Source organism: Hypomesus nipponensis, chromosome 23 (genome assembly GCF_054491055.1).
Source record: "Hypomesus nipponensis isolate SF chromosome 23, ASM5449105v1, whole genome shotgun sequence".
NCBI classification, from domain to species: Eukaryota; Metazoa; Chordata; class Actinopteri; order Osmeriformes; family Osmeridae; genus Hypomesus; species Hypomesus nipponensis.
This window is the reverse complement of record NC_140383.1, coordinates 8,929,961-8,954,707: the sequence shown is the minus strand read 5'-3', so window position 1 is coordinate 8,954,707 and position 24,747 is coordinate 8,929,961. Positions and strand designations below refer to the sequence as shown.

At 40.4% G+C, this 24,747-nt stretch overlaps 1 protein-coding gene across 1 annotated transcript in view; it reads right to left on the bottom strand.

The window, feature by feature from the left end:
* Window positions 1-24,747, bottom strand: part of lrp1bb (low density lipoprotein receptor-related protein 1Bb) — a 112,356-nt gene that overhangs the window by 13,080 nt on the left and 74,529 nt on the right. The window contains exons 51-77 of the mRNA XM_084688483.1: window positions 22,660-22,779; window positions 22,035-22,163; window positions 21,684-21,806; window positions 21,272-21,412; window positions 20,840-21,027; window positions 18,285-18,468; window positions 18,083-18,168; window positions 15,169-15,291; window positions 12,994-13,175; window positions 12,425-12,624; window positions 12,043-12,231; window positions 11,736-11,884; window positions 11,062-11,155; window positions 10,586-10,702; window positions 9,911-10,030; window positions 9,208-9,327; window positions 7,154-7,270; window positions 5,867-5,973; window positions 5,050-5,182; window positions 4,269-4,375; window positions 3,915-4,047; window positions 2,663-2,785; window positions 2,315-2,437; window positions 1,897-2,037; window positions 1,520-1,654; window positions 842-961; window positions 113-354 (exon numbers count right to left, since the gene is read on the bottom strand). Coding sequence (XP_084544609.1) covers window positions 113-354; window positions 842-961; window positions 1,520-1,654; window positions 1,897-2,037; window positions 2,315-2,437; window positions 2,663-2,785; window positions 3,915-4,047; window positions 4,269-4,375; window positions 5,050-5,182; window positions 5,867-5,973; window positions 7,154-7,270; window positions 9,208-9,327; window positions 9,911-10,030; window positions 10,586-10,702; window positions 11,062-11,155; window positions 11,736-11,884; window positions 12,043-12,231; window positions 12,425-12,624; window positions 12,994-13,175; window positions 15,169-15,291; window positions 18,083-18,168; window positions 18,285-18,468; window positions 20,840-21,027; window positions 21,272-21,412; window positions 21,684-21,806; window positions 22,035-22,163; window positions 22,660-22,779 — 3,746 coding nt within the window. The remainder of the gene's footprint in view (window positions 1-112; window positions 355-841; window positions 962-1,519; window positions 1,655-1,896; window positions 2,038-2,314; window positions 2,438-2,662; window positions 2,786-3,914; window positions 4,048-4,268; window positions 4,376-5,049; window positions 5,183-5,866; window positions 5,974-7,153; window positions 7,271-9,207; window positions 9,328-9,910; window positions 10,031-10,585; window positions 10,703-11,061; window positions 11,156-11,735; window positions 11,885-12,042; window positions 12,232-12,424; window positions 12,625-12,993; window positions 13,176-15,168; window positions 15,292-18,082; window positions 18,169-18,284; window positions 18,469-20,839; window positions 21,028-21,271; window positions 21,413-21,683; window positions 21,807-22,034; window positions 22,164-22,659; window positions 22,780-24,747) is intronic.

The window sequence follows — 24,747 nt, the reverse complement described above, 5'->3', positions numbered from 1 at the left end:
TTTTGTGATTAGACTAGGTTTAACAGACTGCCTGAATATATTCTACATCACTTGAGCAATTGAATATAAATGTAATTGTGACCCTAGAGATTCACACCTTGGATATACTTACAATGTTTCCAACATTAGTTTTAGTTTGACTTCTGTCTAGGTTTTCTTTGTAAAAAAGTCCACCAGGGTTAAACTGAGTAGCCCAGATAAACTTTTGTTGATGAAACAAAGCATCCATTCCAATAATACGGGCATTGTCCTCGATGCGAGTGAGTAGTTTGTGTCCATGGCTCTGGTTAAATGGATACACAAAACTTCGGATTTCAGTGTCATTAGCTATGTAGAGCACTCGATCTTCTGGTCCTGCCGTTGAGTTATTAATATGCAAAAAAAATAAGAAGTGGCTAAATTCCATTTGGGGTTTGAAACAACAGTTTGACATAATTGCATTCACATAGACATATCATTGTAGAGTAAATTATTCAGTTATCAATGCAGAAACATATCATTACATATATCTTGATATTTCATAAGTGATCAAGACCAGCCAAATAATGCTTAACATTTGAATCATGAAGCAGTGAAGCAAGTAACTTTGCAAGAAGTGTGCGTTTTAAAGGCACATAAATGCACAAACATTTCATAATGGAAAAAATATACAGCTACCAAATGGCTGGTCTATAAATAAACAGCAAAATACACATATTAACTGAAAGTTTGATCTCTTAATGACAACTAATTGTTTACTGAATGCTGTTTACTTTCAATATTTAATAAACTTAATATTTAAATATTTAATATAATATGCAATAACAAACACACAGAAAAAACTATTAAAAATAGTCTGTACCTTTTGCTAAACAGTTGCCATTGATTTCCTTAAAGTTTCTGTCACAAGTGCACTTAAAGGATCCTTTAGTGTTTGTACAATGATGAGAACATGTGTCAAAGTTTAGACACTCATTGATTTCTGCAAAGAAAAAATACATCTTTGTCAGTTGTTACAGTCCAAGTATACAAGACAACACCCACTTTCAACTGGAACTCTGAACCTTGAGCTGGCCTTATATTTATTATATACTTGGTAATAAGGTATTATAATCAACCACATAATTAGACACACTAATTACAACACAATATGCATGCTAATGACTGAAATACAATTGAATAGACCTATTCTTTCCACAGATGAAAAGAGCTGTGACCCACTATAAGTCAGTGTTTTTCTACCGGTAGTCCTCCCCTGCACAGATACTATCTGGAAAGGCTATAAATATGAGCCTGGTCCACTCGGAGTGAGGTCTTGAAGTCAATTTATAATTGCAGCTATCATCATACAAAACTACATTACGCTAGCATGCTAGCAAACTGAATCTGAAACTGACAAGTTTCATAGTCAATTAAGTAAAAGCTTTTAACAAACATGCGCTGAGTGAGAATGAAAATTAATGTGATAAAAGGTAATCTTACTGATTGGTACTTTACACATACACAGTCATGCCTGTAAACAGGAGGGTTTAAACAGTACCTTCACATTGACCAGTCTTTTGGTTCCTCTTGAAGCCTGTTCTGCACTGGCATATAGCATTTATGTTTGTTTGATTACATATCGCATCTTCCCCACATGGATTTGTTTTCTTGACACATATGTCTCCGTTAGAAACTAAAATTAAGGACAGGACCTTCATTAGAATACAGGCCCTTCAAATGAAATCAAACATGCTTGCTATCATCTTTTGGCACATGCAAATCAATGGCCCAAGCGCAAACACACCGAAAATGGGTAGGCTACTACCATTTACATTCCTAGATACAGTTTCAACCTTCTGCATGGTGACATTTAAATACTTTCATCTGAACCCCAGGATATTGATGTGGGTGTCATGATCCCTGATGCCCACATACAGGCCTTGCAGTCCTGCTCGTCAGATCCTCCATCTCCACAATCGTTGAAGAGGTCACACTGCAGCTGGGCAGGGATACAGCGCTGGTTACTGCAGGTGAACTCTGTCTTCCCACAAGGCCTGGGCTTCCCAGCCACCATTTCTACTTTGGAAAACAGCAGAACCCAACAGATGTCAGCAGTACCACATAGCTGGAGCATAAACACAAGGTCTTATGAGAACCAACAGTGCTTTAAAGATATTAATAAAACAACAACTTTTGCAGTTCGGAAGAATCAAAGCCAATCCCCCCCCCCCCATTTCTAAGCTTGATGGAATATCAAAGCAACCCTTCACTTGGGAAATGTTTTCACTGGATATCATTAGATTTTACTTTTAAAACATCTTTTCAAACTCAAAATTAAAGTTTTTACACTCACCACACTCCTCCTCGTCAGAATTATCCCCGCAATCGTCCACTTTGTTACATACTTGGTCTGTGCGCAGACACACATGGTCATTTCTGCAGCGATATGGCCTTGTGGGGGGGCAGATGAGTTTGGCTAGGGAGGAAACAGTGAAGAGTACCAGTCAAATCTATTCTGAATCATTCACTGGCGAAGTCATGCACAAAATGTGCATTATGACAATGCCTTGTCTTTGAGCAATTCAGTTTCAAACCTAAATCATTACCTTGTGCGAAATGAGAAAGTAATGACTTATGAAATATCCATCAAAGACCTTTGACAACGCTCTTGGAGGTGGCTGGAGACATTGTTTCAACTCACCACACATTTCCGTGTCCTCGTCTGAGTTGTCTCCACAGTCGTCCTTGCCGTCACACACCCATGTGTGGAGCTTGCACAACGTGTTGTTGCAAATGAACTCATCGGCACGGCAGAAGAAAACTCCTGGGATAAAGTCAGAGGAGTGATGCCTTTCATATTAAGGTATACTTTGTTTCATCTCCTGTCCTCCGGTAAGTACATCCTAACTAAGTAAGGGTGTCATTCTGTGTGATACTGTGAAATACTGTAAGCGAATGGCTTAAATGAGGGAGATAACCTGCGTCACGCAATGTCCCAACCAGCAATCCATTGTAAAGTTAGAGGCTAACAAGGTGACTCATATACTGTAAACAGTATTCCATAAAGCCCATTACAAGATTGAGGAAGCACTGACTTCTTTATTACATTACGTTTTTCATTAATGTGGTCACCTACACTGACAATAATATTACCATATTGTAATGTATCATTAATGTATTTAAAATTACACATAAAGTGAACCTGAACTTGTTACTTACTGTGTGTAGCAGTCAATGTGTGCAATTGTGTGTTGCGTGGGTGTTAGGATGAGGAACTGTATGTTGGAATTTGAAAGCAATGGAGCAACAGGGCGTACTTATTATAGAGATTTTCTTCTCTTCTTTTTTGCTTTTGATGACTGAACTGCTTCATTACTTCACACTTGACCAGTGGGGACCTCACCCTTACTGTTATTATACCTGTCATGTGTTCTTTCGCATTCTCTAATCCTGCTTTCTACTCTGTCTCTTCACCCCAACACCTTCCCTGTGGTGTGGGGGGTTGAGCTGTGAACACCGGCCAGGTGGCCGGTCTGCCAATGTTGGACCTAGTCGGCAAGTGAACATCTACAGCTTCCTTTGATGGACCAGACAGAGTTCCTGGTCCCTTCCTGTCCATCTACCTGGCTGTCCTGTGATGCTGTGCCGATCCAATTCCTCCCAACCCTTCGGCTAACAATAACTACACTCACATACGCCAACTCAGAGAATTGAGTTGGAACTCTGAATATCTGTTTCAACAACCATATGCAAATTGTATTCTCTTCTCTTGATGCTTGACCATGTAGGAGTGGATCCCTCACCGAATTCCTCCTCCCAAGGTTTCTTCCATGTTTCCTAATTTGGTTTTCCTTGGAGTTTTCCCTTGTTTTCATTGAGGGATTTGGTTGGCCGAGGGGCAGTTCTATATGCATATGTGGTATTGCCTGTAAAAAGGTGATTTGATACTGTACCTTGGCTGCAGTTCTCCTCGTCACTGTGGTCCACACAGTCAAACACATCATCACAGCGCCATCGTCGTGGGATACAGTGGGCGTGGTTCAGACACAGAAACTCATCCTCTTTGCACTCCTTAACACAGCCCGTCTGTCACCACGGAAACACATCCAGGCAAAAACAGATGATCTAAGTGTTCAACACATCTATTCCTAAGGTCACTGTTAAGACAGTCATACATCTGAAAGGGGAGTTGATACTTTTTTTTTGAGAGCCTAGTGTGTCAGTTCAGGTTTGCCTGAAACATGACATTTCCTAAACATAACACTGAAACTACACATGAATACTGGACCACACAGAGGCGAACCCACCTCATCTGAGCCATCTACGCAGTTGTCGTGTCCGTCGCACCTCAGGCTAGCCGAAACACAGCCTCCACTGGCACACACATACTCATTGAGGGAGCAGGAAGGGGCCACTGAAAATACACACATTGACACAGAGACAAGTGAAAGGCAGCTCAAACACCAGCATTAACATGACCTTTCCACGTGTGCTTTACAAATTCACACCTAACCAGCTTTGTCCTTTCGGTATGCAGATCAGATGTCGAAAAAACTTTTAATTTCTAGTCAAACTGTATTGTGGGGTTTAGAACCATGGAGTTTCAAAGAGGATGTGTTCTCTCAGACAAAATCATGCTGTGTGCTTCCTGCTGCTAAAGGAAGTGGCTAGGTGGTTTAAATACCCACACACTCACCCATCATCACAACTGGGGATCTGAAGGAGGTCAGGCTTTAGCATACAACCCAAAGCACACTACGGTAGCAGTAGGATGCAGTGTGGGGACGTTTTCTGGCACATATTACAGTCGCAACTCCAAAATAAAAGGTTTATGCACATCCAGGACCATTTCCTATAGTTTTATAATGCTCACTAAAACACAGTGAGATGCATGTCTTATCTTTTAACGAGTGACTGAGGGAAGGTTAACAGCCGCCTCAATTTTACATTGACATTTTGGGTCTTTTTTAATCTTCCTTCTTTCTCTCTTTCTTTCTTTCTTTCTTTCTTTCTTTCTTTCGTGTAATTCATGGCATGTTTGTGACTTTAATGTGTTAAAGAGCAACTTTGAAGAGCTTTTTGTAGTACCTGTTCCCTGGCAGTTCCTCTCATCCTCTCCGGTCTTGCAGTCCTCTTGGCCATCACAGAGCCACTTGAATGAGATGCACAGGTTGTTCAGGCACTGGAACTGGTCAGCAGTACAATGTGCCTCACAGTCTTTCTGCAGAAATACATACCATAGACAGAGATGAGTTCACACTCATTAGTGATGAGGTCAGATATATTAAACAATTACAACAGTATGCTTTCTAGTCCAGGGCAGAAAAGCATCAGATTAGTCGAGGTTAAACTGGTGAGAGCAAGGAGTAGGCACTTAAGGGATAAATAACAGTTTACAACAGAAACCATACTATCATATTAGACAACAATAGGTTAATAGGACTACGCAGGACTATTGAAATTAAAGTGCTCAAAAGAGCACACTATGTAATTACCTGTTTTTCCTACTTTAATGAGGTATTGTTCTATGTATCATTATTTTCTATACTGGTGCATTTACATAAATTGTTTAACAGTCGCAAATATAATAATTTATTTGCAAGGATAAATGATACTGTGCTAAAATCTGCAAATACTTTCACATTTTATGTTACAAATTATATACATTTGTAGCGCTTTTCCACTGGGGTGGTAATGATAAAACGGGGGTATTTTATCATTTAAACCTTTCACTGCATATTTGCAAACATTATGCAATGATAACAATAAGCATACTTTAATTATTTTGTTGTTGGGGGTTGAGAGTAAGGGAATCAAGGTGGAATCTGGGTCACTTCACACGAATGTGGTAATTCACTGCGAGTGAACATAAAGTTGAGATTAACACATTTTCATGATCACTGACCTCATCTGAATTATCGACGCAGTCATAGTCTCCATCGCAGCGGAATCGAGCTGATATGCAGTCCCCATTAGCACAAGCAAAGTCCTTGTGATTACAGGTTACTGGTTCTGAGTCAAGGAGAGGACAAGGGCATACAGTGACAAACCTTCCAGCACCCAGTCACAAACACTCAAACTAGAGGAAAACACAAGCTTTCAAATACACAGCATGCTTTTCATTATAAGCATTATTTTTTAGCTATTTCTTTTAGCATTGCTAATTCCTTGGTACTAAAACCATCTCTTGGCCAATCAGATGTTTTGCTGTTGAGGAAACTTGCAAGCCTGTTCAAGATGCAAATTCATTCACAGTCGTTTTCAAAAATGAGTGGACAGCCGTCTCCTGAGTCCCTAACCTGACAACCACCATTTGGCACATTTGCTGGGTCTAACTATGTCCCAGAAGACAATATTAAGGTATATTTAAACAGCTGCATCAGAACCAAAGCAGGGGTCTTTTCCTTGTTATCATGGACTGTTAACTAACTCAAGGTGTGTGTTATGAGCTGTGTTTAGAGGGAAACTCCCAGAAGGCACTGCAGCACAATCTGATTTGCAGCCTCTCGGCTGTCTGCTATCCCACCTGCTTAATTCTTTACCATCCAACACTTGACTGGTCTTTATTTGCATTTTAAGTGACATTAATAGGTATGGGAAATAAGCAGCTAATAAATCAAACACATGATGCACACTCAGCATAAAAGCAAATAGTACATAGGCACACACACACACACACACAAACACCACTATGGAGCAAGGATTTTGTTAGGGTCTCTGGTTTGGTCAACAGTGCAAATTCATAGGTAAATAAGAATTAAATAATACAAACTCATACAAAGCCCTATGTCTATGACTCTGTGAATGCATTTCTAAATATGTGCTTAAAGAATCGCTTGCATATCTTAATGTCTGCTTTTCCAAATTGCAGAGAGAAGACAACATCAAAGCTCTAGAGTACAGGTTCTGCTTTTTTCTCAGCCATAAAGGAGTGCAGAAAGTGTATCCTCACCGGGCCTAGTCAATTTCTTATTAGCACTGTCTTACTTTGATAGTGCAACTCTTAGAAAGTTTAGCAAAGTGATGGTCGTATCTAAACATAAAAAGCAATGGCTAATGAAGAAGAAAAAGGGAGATGTCTTCAAACGGCTCCAAATACTGGCTAACCCAAGTGCATTTTCAATGTCAAGTGTATGTGTAAGTTACCAAATGGCTCTGAAGGTAGGTGAAGAAGCAAAGTTATTTTACTCACTGCAGTTCTGCTCGTCTGAGTTGTCTCCACAGTCGTTCTGGCTGTCACACCTCCAGTGGTCCGGAATACAGTTGTTATTCTCACAGCGGAATTCATGAGGTCCGCAGGTCTTTTCATCTTTTTTCATCAGGAACAAACAAACACACAGATGAAAATGGCTTCAAAGAGCATGAATATTAATGACAAACTATCACATTTCTACGTGTAATCAGCATTTCCTCAGGGTTTCCCAGAGCAAGCTAGACACCAAGTTCAAAACACGCTCATCCTCGAGAGGCTAACACACCGTAAGATGAAATACCTGACTGTACTGCCAATGGCTTAGATCCTCAACAGAATATGTGACAAGAAATTTGCAATATTAAACATTTCAACAGAAAACTTTAACATTTGCAACAAATGCCGAAATGGTGATTTGTGGTTCTTGGAATTTGCATCGTGTCAATGTTATACCCTCATGGATAATTGGAAGACAGCTTTGGAAGCACGCTCTGGATCTTACTCACATACCCAATACACTTCATCACTGTCTGTTGTAATGCTAAATATATTTGTAAATATAGTGTTCTCTTTCACTGGTCCTGTGGTTAACGGTTTTCACAGAGTAACACAGCCTTATGAAAGTTATAAGGCTGACGTAGCAAACTAAAAGTTATATGTTTTAGACTGGTAATCATATAGTACAGTATTACTACATTATCAATACTCAGCATAGTAACTTATAAGCACACCTTTTCTAATTATCATAACATACTGTCAAACAGACCCATAAGTTGTGGGTCCTCAACAGGAAACCGGCACACATCAAAACTCCTTTTATATTTTCTCCAAAAATATGTTTTTCTCTAAATCACACAGAATGTTTTTCAAAGTCCCAGTAAGATCTCCTCTTTAAAGGCATTTACATGCAGAAGCTTTCTGGGCAAGATAATGGCCAGAATAAAGCTGTTAACAGTTAAAAAAAGATGCATCAAAAGAGCCCACTGACAGGTCTGTAGCCAGATCCTGTTCCAGCATGACAGCAGGAGGAGAGACACGGGAGCGATGGATGAAGGAAGGAAGGAATAGTGGAGCAACTCATTAAGAGGCTGTCACTTACAGGATCTAACACCTCAACTACAGCACAAGAGATGATTTCACTTCTATATCTTAGCTCATTATGTTGTCAGTAAAACAACTAGTAGTCACTTCAAAGAAGGATATTGAAAGAGGAGATAAGATGAACATAAACAAATCTTTCAGAACATTACCTGTGCTGTGATCACGTTTTGTCAGTTTTCTAGCACCTACATACACATTTCTTGACGTTGGTATCATCTGTCTTAATTGATGCTCTTTGCCATAAATCAGATGGAATCAAGGGGATCATAAGGAACTAGGTAAATAGCCATCAAACTCTGCTGATAATGCCAGGTAGCACAGCAGGAAGTGTGTTTTTACCAAATGTACATTACTGCTGAAATTACAGATGTCAGTTACAGAATAGATTAATAAACAGGTTTGACATGATGATAACATCCATATGAATAACTATATCTCTCTCTTTTTCTCTCTTGTTCTCTCTCTCTCTTTCAATTCTTTTTTTCCCTTCAGAATCGAATCCTAGTACCATAATAATATTTTCTCTCAACCAAGCTATTGATTAAATTGCATCAGCCATATACCAAGCTAGCACTGACAGCTATTGGAGGTGTAATGGTCTTCTCCATAACATCCTAGACAACTGAACATTCACCCCAAGTGTAACATTCTCTCGTGGAGGAAAACCATTTCATGAAATTCAAGATATGGGTAAGATAAATAATATACAGCTCTGCACAACACTGAAATATAATTGTGTCCATTGTTTGTCAGACACCTCAAATCAGTTTCCCCTTTTATGTACACTACAAGTGGATGTCCTTTATGGTTGCTCCAACTCCATCAGAGTGCAGTCTGGGAGATAGGAATGAACCCATGTGTAAAATTAATTAGTTTCCTAATAGTAATTCTCACCCAGGCCTTACAACTAGAACTGATGTGATTTATGATTAAGAAGTTCTCCCACCACTCACCGCAATTAGCCTCGTCTGACCCGTCAGCACAGTCCGGGTCCTCATCACAGACCCATAGCTTAGAAATGCAGTGCATGGAGGCCTTGCACTGGAACTGGTCTAGGGAACAGGTGCTCTCCGCTGTGGCCGGGGATCCATGCAGAAAACAAGCCAAGATGGGAAGAGGGAGAGAGACAGAGAAGTAGACAAAGAGAAAGAGAGTAAGGGAAAGAGAAAGGCAGAGCGAAAGATAGAGAGGGGGAAGCAATTAACCCTCAAATCAATCAATTTCAGAAGGAAATGTCACCCTGTCTTTCTATCACACATAAGACGAGGTCTTGCAAATCAGAGGCAGTTGTCAAATGTGTAATGTGTTGATAGTCGGAGTTCCATCAAAATAATGGAATACATACCACTGTTCTCATTCTACTCCTAATTTAATGATGTACCTAATTCACGGTCACAGGAAGGCAGTGCCGTCAGAATACATAATAAATTAATCCATGTGATTTAAGGAGCCAATGTGGGGCTGTCTGTACATCACACCATAAATGTACAAAGTCAAATAAAGGCCTTTAAGCCAATCAATCTCAACCTGTCACATTGCACCTTTAAAATGTAACAGCTTCCACATCAGGTGAACAGCAACTGAAGAAGGCGATCAATTAAAAAACTCTGGATATTTGAGATAGTGCGTCGTCTAAGCGTTGCGTGGAAAACTTACGGCAGTCTGTCTCATCCTCTCCATCACCGCAGTCGTCCTGTCCATTACAGCGCAGGTTTTGAGGGATGCACTTCTGCTTTCTGGTGCATTTGAACTGTCCTGTCAAACAGATGTAGGTCTCTGGAAAAAATGAAAAACGTGTTTTGTGGGATAGTTACTATATATTTGCCACATATTGTACATACTGTAAACACATTTAGAGGGACAGGCAATGTAGGGGAGAGAGAAAGGGGATGACATCCACAAAATGGCCTGGACCAGAACCCAAACCTGGCAACTGCAGTAAGGCCTTAGCTTACATGATTTCCGCTGCACCTGGTGAGCCACGCGGGGCGACCCAGGAATTTGTTTAAGAGTAATTAAAACCAACCCTTTAAAAAAATGTTTTTACCTCTGGTCAATACTCATGCACAGCTTAATGTATCAATCCTGATCTGTATTCCAACCAATCTCCCAAACAAATCTCCACAAAAGTGTCATTTGTAATTATTTTTGGTCATAAATCACTTTTTGTCCCTAGTGGTTATAAATCGTGTATCACTTTGAGCATTTCAGGAAGTCCCAAAATAAATACAAATGAAAAATCTCTGACCAACAATATATGAATTTGTGGGCTAAGGATGAATATGGAGTCTTTAGTTACCCTTTTAATAGCAATAGTAAAATGTCCCTTACCGCAGTTGGCCTCGTCTGAGTTGTCTCCACAGTCATTCTCTCCATCACAGATAAACGGGGGAAGAGCACACAGGCCAGTGCCACACTGGAATCGCCCTGGTTGACATTTAAATTCCGCTGTGGGAGAGAAAATAATCACTTCAGAAAACGCATATGATTTCCAGCCATTATGCACATGTATTCCTACATTTAGGTATAATTACCAACAATGAGCTTGATAAGGTGGAGGGAAAAAGACATTAATAAGTCTACAATCAGGTTGTTAAATTCTCCAACTGCATTTATCACTGTAAGTCTGACAAATCAGACATTGTTTTCATTACGCTAAAACAGCCCTCCAGGACAGTGAAGATGAAGACAGATGAAGACACATTAAAGACACACAGTTTCCATGAATTAAGTTTGCATACACTTTAAAAAGGCATGTGGAATCTCCTATGGGTACTGTGGTAGGGAGACAAATGTACAGTACTCACGACAGTCTGCAGGCTCATCTGATCCATCCCCACAGTCATCCACAGTGTCACATTTCCACCAGAAAGGAATACACTCGTCTGTCCCACAGCGAAACTACACATACAAACGCAAACACCCCCCACACGCAAACACAGACACAAGATGAAAGACCAACTTCAACAAAAGATTTTTCAGACATTTAAGACAGGGTCGGTAACGTTGTTGAGGCGCACTTTTTGTCATATTTGGTTAAATCAACGTTACATCCTGATAGCAACATCCTGGATCTTTAGCCCCTAATAAACCTAAACCTGTAATATCAATTTCAAACCTTTATGACTTACGATACTTATCCACAATAGTTATGATATAAATAAGAATATAAGAGTTCTAAGAATGATAATAACCTAACAATGTGTATATGTAAATGAAGTAATGTTTGCTGGTAGTTGGATGAAATGGAGTTATACCAAACTACATCTGTGGGCTGTACACTGGCAAACATATATAGCACTATTTTCAAGGGGACATAAACCAGGGAAGCTTCTACACAGATAAAAAAGGGTGAGACAAACAAAGAGAAGATGCACTAAACAACAACAAGTGCCTGAGGTAAAAAACAGCAACAATCACAAAGAGCAGCAGTTATATAATCTTGCATTGCTGAGGTGAGTGAGAGAGAGAGTGAGCTGACCTGACTGGCTGTGCAGTTGGAGAGGCAAGTCTTATTGTCTGCCGCCAGGTAGAAGTTAGTTGGACAAGCACACTTGTGTTCACCGCCCGGGGACAGAAGACATAAGTGGCTGCAGCCTCCATTGGCCACCTGACATTGATGCTTGGGCACTGTAAGATTACAGAGGGGAAAACAAAATCAACATACAATCATGCATACAGTCCATTTCATGGCTTACACAATCAGGAAGACACAAAACAGCGGCTAGGTGCAGGTCAGAAGAAATGAGGGGGAAAATGAAAAGCCTGAAGTGTAGGCAGAGAGTTACCTTCAGGCTGGCGCAGAGAATGATAGACCTTGATTGATTTAATGGCTTGCCAAGAGTTGAGCAGTTCTAGCCCTTGAGCTCCGGTCGTCTTCTGGGCTCTTCTGAGTGATTTGGACTTCCCGTCGGTCCAGTAGACAAAGTCCTCAAACAGGGTCAGTCCCATCACCCCCTGAATGTGCTCATAGGACACTAGTGTGGGACAAAAAGCCAGAAGTTATTACATAAGAAGTACATCTTTTCGGCTGGCAAGCATCAATTATCTGCGTCGTTAAGTTTGGGATTCACAGTTTAAAAACGCTTCAGTAATGTTTATACAGACGGCAAACATGTAATCAGTCAAAAAGTGTGCTCTGACAGAGACAGGCCCAAAGCAATGCTTCACCTTTGTGTCTTTGGGAACCATCCATGTTGGCAAACAGAATGTGGTTGTCATCTGCCCAGTAGAGCCTCTGGTTGGTGTAATCAATAGTGAGAGCGGTAGGGCTGTAGATCTCTGTGTCAATGAGAACGACCTGGCCCCGACCGTCCATGCCAATACGACCAATATGAGGCGACTCACAGCAGTCTACCCAGAACACAAACCTGCGGAGGAATAGTAATCACAACACACTCACTGGCTGTCTCTGACAGAAGGTTTACTCTTTCTCATAATGTACATAGGTGAAAGAGCTGAAAATCAATGACAGTGGGACACTATGGAATCATTCCCCGGAGGGTTCAAGTGTGCTGACAATTTAGAATCTTCTTGACTTCAAAAACACCAATTTCCCCATCATCAGGTGACAGAGTATTTGCCTCTGGGGTATTGAATCGCTATTGAATCTTAAAGGATTCCTTTAAACGATAGATACAGGGTGTTGCTGAGAACTATGTCTTCTGGATAAAAATCGTTCAGCATCACCTCACAAGCTGCTATTGCAGAAAATCCCCCCCAATGTGTCAGGTACATACCCAGTCTGAGGGTCGAGGGTCAGATCAGTGGGGTTTCTGAGGCCAGAGCTAATTAGAATGGTGGGATAAAGGCCATTAGCCTTGGAGACCTCCAGAGTCTTCCTCTCCACGTCACACCAGTACAGGTTCTTTCCTATCCAGTCCACGGCTAGTGCACTGGGCACGGCCGTCCGATGAACTATCTGAAAAAAGACAGCGGGAATTACTAGCAAGATTAGAATGATACAGCAACAACAAGTGAAAATTGAGTAAAAAAAGTGAAGAAAGCTATCTCAATGATGGTGAATTTATTCAGTAACCCTTTATCAATGTCTCCAAGTCCAGACAGTTCCTGAATTAGGAAAACCAGTTGTTTGGAATAAACAATTATTGTGCCAGCTGGCAGATGAAGCTGATGCCTTGAAAACACTATTTCAAACGCACAACACCCGTGCAATCTGCCATTAAGAGACATGATGTGCTTTGAGGCCTTCTCTATCATCATTTGCAAGAAGATATATAGTCTTGCCAAATAGACTGGGTTGTCCCCTAAGCAGTAATTTAGACGAAACTGAGCTTCAAACAGTCCCCAAAATGTCACAGATTGAGGAGTGTTTTCAATCAGAACTGTCTCCCTGAACAAAAAAGAAGCCGGTTAATATTCAAGACGTAAGCCTGTGTCCCTGGTATTCCGATGTAGCCTCTTTCAACAGTGATTTGAGAGATTGCTTTATGTGAAAATGACAGTTAACTTGCAAGAAATGTCAACATTTGAATATGGTCCATCAAAACATAAAGATCTGCTAAATCCACAACACTTTTGATCCTGCTCCACGCCAATTTTTATTTATTAAAATGTCTTTAAACAATGGTTTGTTCAGCTAAAATGTATTTCTTTGTTACTTCACCTAAACTGTTATTGTTTGTATTTGTTATTCCAACAAGCTTTATAGTTCTTGTTTTTCACACCCTACTCACCCATGACATCAAAAGCAACACAATATATTCACCATCCCTATACACATTTTGTAGCAAAAGGCACAGTATATTGATGACAAAGACACTGCAGACACATGCAAGACTGATGAACGCTAATGATGTCCCCTGTCTCTCACTTACACTATAGATCTGGCTGTAGGCTCTGGCTGCACTGGAACTTCAAAACCACAGACCCTGGATCTGATTAACAATATGCTCTTGTCCTACTTTGCCATTAAACACATTGCTGTTTGGACAAGGTTAATGGTTGAAAGCTGGCTGAAGGCTGTTTTGGGTCAATATCTGTCAAATACTAATAACGAATATTTCAACAACTTCATCTTAGACAAAAAGTTCAGACATACTTCAATTTCCATTAAAATAACATTGGAAAAGGTCTGTCAAGGATAGAACGCTTTTCCACTTATACACAATTTAATTCCATATGGAAATCGACACCTGCATTTTACTCATGATTTTCATGCCTTTCTGGTTTTTATAATCACAAATAGTAAACCCACTCATATCCTAATTTCCATATTGTGTGTTCAAACTGCAAAAACTTTGGTCTCTGCCTTTAAAATGAACCACAATGTGAGGAACACCAGATCTATTTCAAACAGTTTGATCTCTCGCTGAGTGATGGCGGGGGCTCAAAGAAGGACTGTGGGAGTAATTGAGCTGAATGAGCCTTTTGCCCCCCCACACATTAATGCTAATGAGCTGGAGGATAGGGTGCACAGCAGGTGCAGTCATGACGTCTGACTGTCTGGGACCCAGTCCCATGATCTAAGCAGACCTCTATGATTGGCCAGAGAAACCGGTATGACAGTTTGTAACAAGGACAGTCTGCCAACAACAAAGGCTACTGATATTATTGTCAGGCAGAGCATTTATTGCAATTTTAACATTGTTGCCTGACAATAAAGGTCCATTATGATGTCCATAAAGATGACAGGAAGGAACACACTTGACTGTCTGCAGCCAATTAAATGCCTCAGAAGCACTGCGGCCTCCTTCATTACCAAGCCATGGAATTTTACCATCATTTAGAATAATGATGTGGTTGAAAAACTAAAGGAACCCTTTCTGTGTAGGTGTTGCTAATAGAAGGCTTCAGTCCACTGAGGTGCAGACCATGGAGGGAGGGTCTCTAAGGTAAGATAGAGGCCATGAGGTACCATATGGCAGCGTCGAGTCATTTCAGCTTAGCAGTACCTTGAGGTCACTCCCATTGAGTCGCATTCTGTTGATCCTACGTCCGCTGGGTCTGGTGGAGTCGATCCAGTAGATAAACTCCTTCCTATAGTCAAAGTCTATGTGGATGATGTTGTTGAGTCCCTGTAGGAAACAGGAAGAATGTGCATTACTAATTGACTCATTCCTTAATGCACTGAGCAGGACCACTGTATTAATTCCCTGATTAAGATATTCTATGCCTTCTTTCAACAAGTGACTAACAAATCCCATTAGCCAGCATAGGTAAATGGATTCCTACTCCAAAAAAAGGTTATATTGCCTTTCCTCCCACTACTCGGTGAATATGAAGACACAAAACCGGGAGTACAATGGTACTGAGGAATGGTTTGCTGAACCCAATGCTAGTTTCCTCAAGGATCCTAATGACTCTTGCTTAGACTGTTGCTCTTGTTGGTTAATGGTAGCTGATTTAAACTGTTGTATTCTATTTTAGTTAATCCTATTTTTATTTTATTTTATTTTACTGTTGCTTGCTTTCCTACAGGTACACTTGCACTTAGAGATTCATGTTGTTTAATTGTAACTTGCTTAACTACATGCTCTTATGGTTTCTTCCCTTTAGCACTTATTTTTGGGTTGTTCACAATGTGTGCTTCTTGTTTTTGGCTACCCGCAATGCTTTGGGGCTATCTTGTTATTATCAGTGACCTATGCACTTTGTAAAGCTCTCTCTTGGAAGTCGCTTTGGATAAAAGCGTCTGCTAAATGAATAAATGTAATGTAAATGTAAAACCGTGAGATCCACCTCAATAACATCTTTCATTAGTGAAATAGCTTTGAAAATCTCCTGTTTAGCTTTAAATAATGCAGCAGCAGCATAGCCTACACAAAGCAGAAACTAACACGAACATCTTGACTCAGTTAGCTTCTTTATACCTTCATTCAGCACTGTGAAAGAGTACTATCCATTTCTTGGTTGAAAACTGGGTATCCCAAGGCTACAGAACCATCCCTTTGCTGTAAATACACTATGTTAACGTCTCTTGTGATTTTCACTAACAATATTGATTTTAGGTGTGCTCCCCATGAAATGCAATGCCTCCAGCTGAATTTGAGCCCCAGGGAGGAACCCATCGGAGCTTTATCAAAGCTGAAGATTGAGGAACATCTCTTCCTGTCTTTCTCAGAGGATCCCCCTGTCAGTCAGATTAAACTGCTCCCTAAACAAACACACCTTCCCTGCTGTTTGCACCAGGGTGCTAGGATAAGGTGTCAGCAAATCTGACAGGCGATACCAGACATCTTCATCAGACACACTCAAATCGACACCCTCAAAGTCAGGCACCAAAGTGTCCTGAGGGACAACCTCCTCCATGCAGTTAAGTTCCTCAGACCAGCTTGCTGGTATTGCACTGACTCCACACTCCTTCACTAGATGTATGCACACGGTAGTGAGGGAGACCCTAGAGGTCGAAATGACCGTATGAAAAACGTCGTCGGGTGAGACTATGAGATGACTCAAGTGCAGTTGTGCCGCGATCTCAGTCCAATAAAATTGACGATAAAAGGGGTGGCTTAATGCACTGGGCATACATAATACAAGCTGATTGGATCATTTCATATTAACATAAAATCATTAATGTATGATCTATGCTGAACATGTAATGGTGTGATACAGCGATGTGGGGTCAGCGGAGTTTCTGACACACACTAATGGGACCACTTAGTCAAGCCACGTGCTCATCCCCACAGCAGCTGCCATTAATGCTAACCTGGTGATTCCATTTGTGGTGTTAAGAACTCCCAATGCAGGCAGAGTTGGGGGGCCACATTTGTTAAGGGGACCCTATAGAATAGCCCAGTTAAATTTAGCGATGCATGTATTCAAATCCAGCTTCAAGTGTCTGAAATGATCATTGCAATACCCTCTTAAAAGGACACCCTTGAGATTATTTCACTCTGCTAATATAATACTTTCAATGCTCATGCCCCCCAACACACACATACACACCCTCACACACACCACTACCCCTACCACCAACCCTTCACAACATACATACCCCAGATGGGTGGGCTAAGGGATCAGACAGATTTCAAGCTCGCAAAATAAAAAATTAATAAAAAAATAAAAACATAGAATTTTCCAAGACTATCTAGAAATGACTCAGTATTGAAAGGTTTCAGTGCTTTTTACATGGACTAAATAGAAGTACATTTAACAGATTTACATAACGATTCACTCTCTAACCATTGCTGGCAACCCATGCGAAATTAGACAAAATTGGAGTGTAGACTATGGTCTTCGTTATCACAACCACGTCAGAGCGCATCTTAATAGCAGGCCCATTAAGGTTTCAGTGTCTGAGCAGTTCCATTTCATGACCCAGCTGGATTCATTAAGTCACTTTAACGGTACACTCACATTCGCAGTGATAGCCTCACACTAACACAAACACACACACACACACATTTGTATTGCTATTCTTGGGTGGATTCACAATTCATTCCCATTCAAAATCCTAATTTCCCTTGCCCTAATATTAACCATAACCTTAACCCAAAAACCTAACCTAAAGTCTAAACCCAACAGTGTTTCCTGACGCTAACCCTAAAACTATCCGAAACCCCTAACCCCAACCCTTACGGCAATTCAAACACTTACCCGAAACCCAATAAAAACCTTTAGAAATAGCACTTGGACTTGCGAGGACCAAGAAGCCAGCACACATATGTAATTAAGATAATATATATGATGAAATATATATGATGAAAAAAAACAAAACAAGACAGCACAGAGATGGGTGTTTCAATGACTTTCAGTCATGATCATAACTCATCATGCATGCATATTAGGTCAACATGAATTGAAATAAGACAAATACAACCATATGCTTTGAACTGTTCCACTGAAAGAATCTCAACCAACACGTACCTGTTTCAAAATCGTATAATTAGATCCATCCACACTAAGTTTCCTGATTTCATGATGGTCTGCTAGTATGAGTAAGGGTTCCTCCACTAAAGAAAAGAAAGACAAGAATAAATAATGAAACAGCTTTTAGAACAAGATTGCATAATTTATTTCTCTCACCATTCGGGATATATTTAGTTATATCTACTGAAAGTCAAATTACATGAGAGGGCCTTGCAGGTGTTGGGGTTGCGCTCCAGGGCTTCGTATCCATCCACACAGAGACACCTGAAGGAGCCATAGGTGTTGATGCAGCGCTGGCTGCAAGGTAGACTGGAGGAGCACTCGTCAATGTCTACACACGTCTTCCCATCATGCTTCAGACGAAAACCTGGCCAGCACTTACACTGCTCAGAAGGAAGTAACACCACACAAGAGATGCAGAACATTTAGTTCTATCATTTGTTTCAGAAATAGCTGATACTTCAAGATTATTATTATTTTGGGTTTGGTTGGCACTTCCACTCAAAATCCCCCAATATCTCTGCTGTATCACAAACAATTACATACTGTTGGTACATCGACTTCCATAGTTAATGTCCTGCTGCTCTCAACAGAATAAAAAGTGTGTCTCAACCTGCCGTATGTGTGTGTTAAGCTTGTGTTCTAATGCAATAGAAACATATTTATAACATGGTTGCTGTGGTGCCTATTACTGAGAAGACAAAGGGGAAAACAATAATTATCTAAAGGTGCAATGATGGATAGCTATTTATTTTTTAAATATAATTTTCTGCATGGAAAACAGTTTACAGTTCAACAGTACCATAGTTCTCCAAGACACACAATTGCTGAAGGGTGATAAGCTTGCTAATGTAAAAAAAAAGCAATATACACAAACCATATTATAGATATTCTACAGCAGTTGATATTTTATATTGTTGGCTTCATTTTTTGTTGGTGCTCAATGTAAAGATGTAACTATTTATGTATACCATATATATAATCCAGCTACATCACTAACCATACTGTATATACAACAATATACAACAGTGCATCTTATGAGGCTGTTAATTTGTTAATGGTATTCCTACCTGTCTTAAATACAGAAATGACTGAATTGTGCACTTTGCCTTGTGCACTAGGATAGGTTGCCTTGTGCGCTCGGATGTATAATAGATCAATAATGAGTAAAACCATTCTGTTAGAGCTTGCCCAGTGGTGAGCACATGATAAAGTACAGGTGACAAATGTATTTGCAAAATTGTAACATGTGTAAATATTACTTGAGTATTGGTAGAGTTTGGATTGAGATGCTTTCATTTGAGGCTGTTCACAAACCGTAACCATCCACACATTTTGTTTTTACCCCCAAAAACCTTGTTTTTGTGTTGTTGTATCTACTCTTAAATAATGTTCAGATACATGGACTGATACTTATCCATGCTAATACAGCTAAAATGCTTCAACTGTAAAGGAACATCAACATGAGGACTCCCATGTCAAGTTACAATGAAAGACACCCGTATCATGTCTTTCCCTTTCCAATGCCACCACCATCCAAAATAACTCAAAGTGCTTGTATCAGCTGAACTGGCCCCAGGGCAAATCCCTGTCTTATCCAAAGTTATAACCTTGAGGTTCTTTCTGCTGATCTCTCTGTTCAGGCCACAGACAGATGAGCTGGGGGGTCCGCATTGATGTGCTCTCTAGCTGGCTTTGCTCTACTCTCCAGACAGTGCAGAGTTTTGATGGCCTTTTGTCACTTTTTGGTGCAGAGAGAGAGCAGGGCAGGGGGATGTCGAGGCCGACAGTGTGTGTGTGTGTGTGTGTGTGTGTGTATGTGTGTGTGTGTGTGTGTGTGTGTGTGTGTTTGTGTGTTCTTCTGACAACTGTGATTGCTATGGGGTCACTTCACCACCACTGCTTTGACCTGGATGTAGGCCAAATAGCAGTCATCCCTCAGACCCTCTGAAGCACTGTCCTTTCCTGTCATGAATCTTCACATACAAAAAGAACACTCTCCTGGACTGCTGCCCCAATAACCTCTCAAAACGCTATTTAGCTCTTCATTCAGTTGTCGGAAGCAAGCTTCAGCACCATATAGTGCATGGTGAAATAATTTTGAATGTATGGTATATCTTCCGTATTAAAGTGGTTGCTACTCTTATGTGAGTTTTCATGTAGTGCTGAGCGAGTCTAATAAAATGAAATGTTGTCCTAAATCACTTTACTCACTCATAAACATAGCAATTATAATATGTCCCCACTTTTCTAGTGGAGGTCTTTTCCTCATGTCAAGGCAGGGCCAACCATCAAGTAGAAACCATCTTCAGTAATAGCGTTATTAACATTCCCTGACAGAAATGCTACCCGCTCTCTTGTTAAAATGAATGTATTCCTCAGATAAATATTAGCATATTGTGGTAAACAGTAAGGCTTCAGTTCCATCACCTGAAATAAGGAAGTAAGTAAATAATATTGCAGGTTTAACTTAGGAGTACGGTTTTGCCTCGGTATTTGATGAAAAGTCCATGAAAGCTACAGTTTGCGGTCAGCGTCAGTAGAAATATAGTTATCACCGTGCACTATCAGTGTAAACATTTCATTTGAAACCCTCCAGGGGTTGGTTGAGATTCAGTGTAATCACAAGACCTAGTCCAGAATGTGTGTGAATAATCAAAGCCAGCACACATGGTTGAAACCAGAGAGTGGCGCGTTACCAGGCTGCCACGGACCACAGCCTGTAAGCAGGGTACCCTATTACCTGTAACTTACCTTGTATCCCACTGTGAGGTCTTGACAGTCCTGCGTGCAGCCGCTGACTCTGCGGTTGAGGCACTCGTTCACGTTGCAGTTCTTCTCATCAGAGTGGTCTCCACAGTCGTTCTTCTTGTCACAGAGGCTCGTCTCGGGGATGCAGCGACCATTGGAGCACATGAAGAAGGAGCCATTACACAAACTCCCTGAAAGAGTAATACATAACTGTCATTGGCACAGGACCATTGCAATTATACAGCCCCGTATACAGGGGTTGATCACTTTACAAAGGCTCCCCTGCAGATAAAGTCTGTAAAAAAAATGTTCACTTAGTTCCATTTGCCATTTGCTACTGCCATATGTCCTCTTTCCTTGAGGTGTAGCAGGGGCCTCTGACACTGATGTAGAGCTACGCGGGAAGTGCCAAACAGCAGTCGTATGGTACCGTACCTGCTGCCAGACATTTGAGGTCCAATGGCAGCTCGTCTGAGCGGTCTGGGCAGTCTGCGTAGCCATCACACTCCCACTGCGCACTAAGCAAGCAGCGCCCGTCACCACAGCGGAACTCATCCGGTCCACATGAGCGGTAGTCTGCGGGGAGACAGCCACAGGCTCATCATCTGTCACTCCAGGAACCATGAAAGTTATAAACCAGATGAATGGAAAAAAAACACTCAACCACTCAGTCAATCAAAAAATAACTCAAATAAATTGTTATACTTTAGTCACTACTTGTCCTTTCTGGCGTAGTTAATACTGTACTCAATAAAGTTGATCTACTGTAGGTTGATGCACGTATAGTACATGGGTAGATAGTTACACGGGGAAGGTGTCAATAAAGCTTCATTGAATCTTGACTCACCACATTCTACAGACTCATCTGACCCATCTCCACAGTCATCGTCATGATCACAGACAAAGTTCTGAGGGATGCAGGCTTTGTTGTGACAGCGGAAGGAGTTGTTATCACACGTGTTGTTGGGTGCTAATGTATGAGAAAAAAGAGAATGCTGAATGGTGGATCGTCACCATTACAGGGCCATGTTTGTATTCATATTACATTCATATTCTCATATTATGCCACTCAACAAACACTCGAGAAACATGCCATGAAGATTAAGTAAAAATCTCTGCTGGTCTGAAATAGGTTTCAGATAGGTTTGACATAAATATCATCTATATTGGTAAGATGTAGATGGGCACATATATTTACCGCATCCAGCAGCAGAGAGCTCATCGCTGCCATCAGGGCAGTCCCTCTCCCCATCACAGAGCCAGCGCTTGGGCACACAGGCGTATGAGCCTGGGCAGCTGAACAACCCTGGAGCACACGTCACAGAACCTGGTGGGAGAAAAACAACACTGAATGGTCAACAGCTGATGGCCGTACTTAAGATCACGTCATGTGTAGGTTGGAATCGAAATATATTTGAATGTTGTTAACTATTTTTATTACATTGTATCCACTTAGGGTTGACACAGTATCTTCAAGCACATGTAATTGGCAAAGGTTTAATTGGCCTGCAAGGTACTGTTCCGTAGCTATACTTACTCAATCAGTAAATATCAGATCATGCTGTGACAATCAAGATAAGAATTGCATCTAAGTAATGAATGCCTGTGTGTGGAACAGCCAAAGGGAAATTTCATAAATATTTGTGTATGTGCACTGTACATGATGTACTGTACGGAAATGAATATACTGGCAGTCATTTCCAATTTTGGAAACCATACCTACATTGTTTTCTTGGTTTAACTCAGGAAAAAAATTGGTACAGTATACTGTATGTGATCGAAAAGCCGACTGGTTACTTGATGATGACCTTAGAAAGCCTTACCACAGATTTGTACACTTTCATCCAGGCCATCCTCACAGTCATTTTCCCCATCACACAGCCATTGCTTAGCAATGCACTTGTTTTTGGAGCAGGCAAACTGGTTCCACAGGCAGGAGGAGTCTGAGGAGGCGGGAAAGCAGATTTCCAAAGCCATAAATCACAAGTATTGAGAAAACAAAACAACAACAGCATCCCATATAGAAGACATGCAGCTTGTTTTAATCAAAACACAAGTGGCTTGGCTCCCATTTGCCATGAGCCTTTCTGAAGTTATTTGCTTTGTAGTGAGCAGTGGCCTTGCAGCCAAACTGGAGACCTTACATATTTTGTGTTCTGTGATGAAAAAGCGGTTTGCAACTGAAGGAGAGCTGCTACTGAATCCTAAACAGAAACTTTGATTAACACCATGAAGAGAGGCCAATATTTCTATAACGACAGGATTTCTCTAGGGTATTTCTGTCGTTTAGTCCAACACAATCCAAACAAGGACAAACCAAAACTGCCAGTTTCCGGTCAATAAAGGACTGCTGTTGAAATAGTGTAGATAATCCCCCAAAAAAGGCAATTTGGTGGAGATAGAGACAAGAACCAATTACTTCCTAATATGGTCCTGGGTTCCTGTCAGACAACCACTCCACCAGCAGAGCCTTGAGGACGTACCTCTCTTGAACTTCTGTAATGACACAAACTGCCACAGCTTTGAAGAAAGGAAGAGGGAAGAAAGAAGGCTTTCTAGCAGCTCATGTCAAAAAATGGATTTATGGATCACTGAACAATGAAGAGGATGGAGATGAAACAAATGATCTATGTGTGCTTTTGAAAATATATTTGTGTACCAAACCGATTATTTCAAATTTGATATGATTCAGACAATTCTGATGACACGTATATAAAACATTATCTAGTTATCATAATTATTTACATATGCGAGAGTGTGCATTTCAAATGTTAACATTATGAGTTACAAAATCATGACAAAATAGAGTATGACTACAGTGCATGAGTATCAAAGAATAGTACATTCTTTATGCATATATTGGAGACATTACTGCATGAGGAAATCAGAAAATTGCAGTGACAGATGAGTGTTATTATTAAATCAATTGTGAAATTTGGTTTTCATTGAAATAATGGCATTTTCTTCTCACCATTTCCCTTTGCTGTCAGTTTACCAATAGCTCTGGCTTTTATATGATAATTAACTCTGAGAAAAGAGAATATCTATTTGTCCTGAAAATGCAATTCAGAACATCTAACAGAATCCTATCCTTGTGATGGAAACATTAATCATTTCACCTTTGAAAGCCTGCTAAGGCATATTTGCAATTCTTGATACAATCATCTCACATACACAGACATGAATCTCTCAGATAAAAGAATGAGAATGTGTTTGTCCAGATCTGATGATTTTGCATTTCATTCATTTTGTGAAGGCATTGGTTTCAAATCCAATTCTGACCAACATGTATTTAAGTTGTGACTATTTTGTCTTTCAACTGAGGTTAAGCCAAAGGTCTGCACTCACTAGAATAACATATATAGCCTACCTCTTCAGATGCACATGCAGTATAAAATATAGGTTTAATCGTTCAATGTCATAACCCATGCAGGTATGAGCACTTGTTCAACAGCAAAACAAGGTTCGTATAAATACTTACTTTTTTAAGTGAAAAAAACTATGGCCGCAATGAAGCAAGGAGCAAAGGACTAGTTTGGTGGCCATTTCTTTTTACCCATATCCATGACTATGGCATTACTATGTAATTAAAACAATCTTTACTTTGTCACGGTACATCATGCATACATAATCTGTTATCAAAGAGTGGAATAGCAGCGTTCTTGTCTTTTCTGTTAAGAGGGACATGTATAGTTCGATATGGGGTATGTGTGATCTTTCACATCCACTTTCCAATGAAGCCTAATTTTTGTATTCAGGAACAAGTCGCAAAGACAAACTGCTAATTAATTAATTACACAAGGCCAATATGCAAATGAAAGAGGAAACGTAATAACACTGTGTCCTTTCAAGGATCTTCTATTTGAATATGAGGTTGAATGTACACTATCTATCCACAAGTAGCAGTGTTA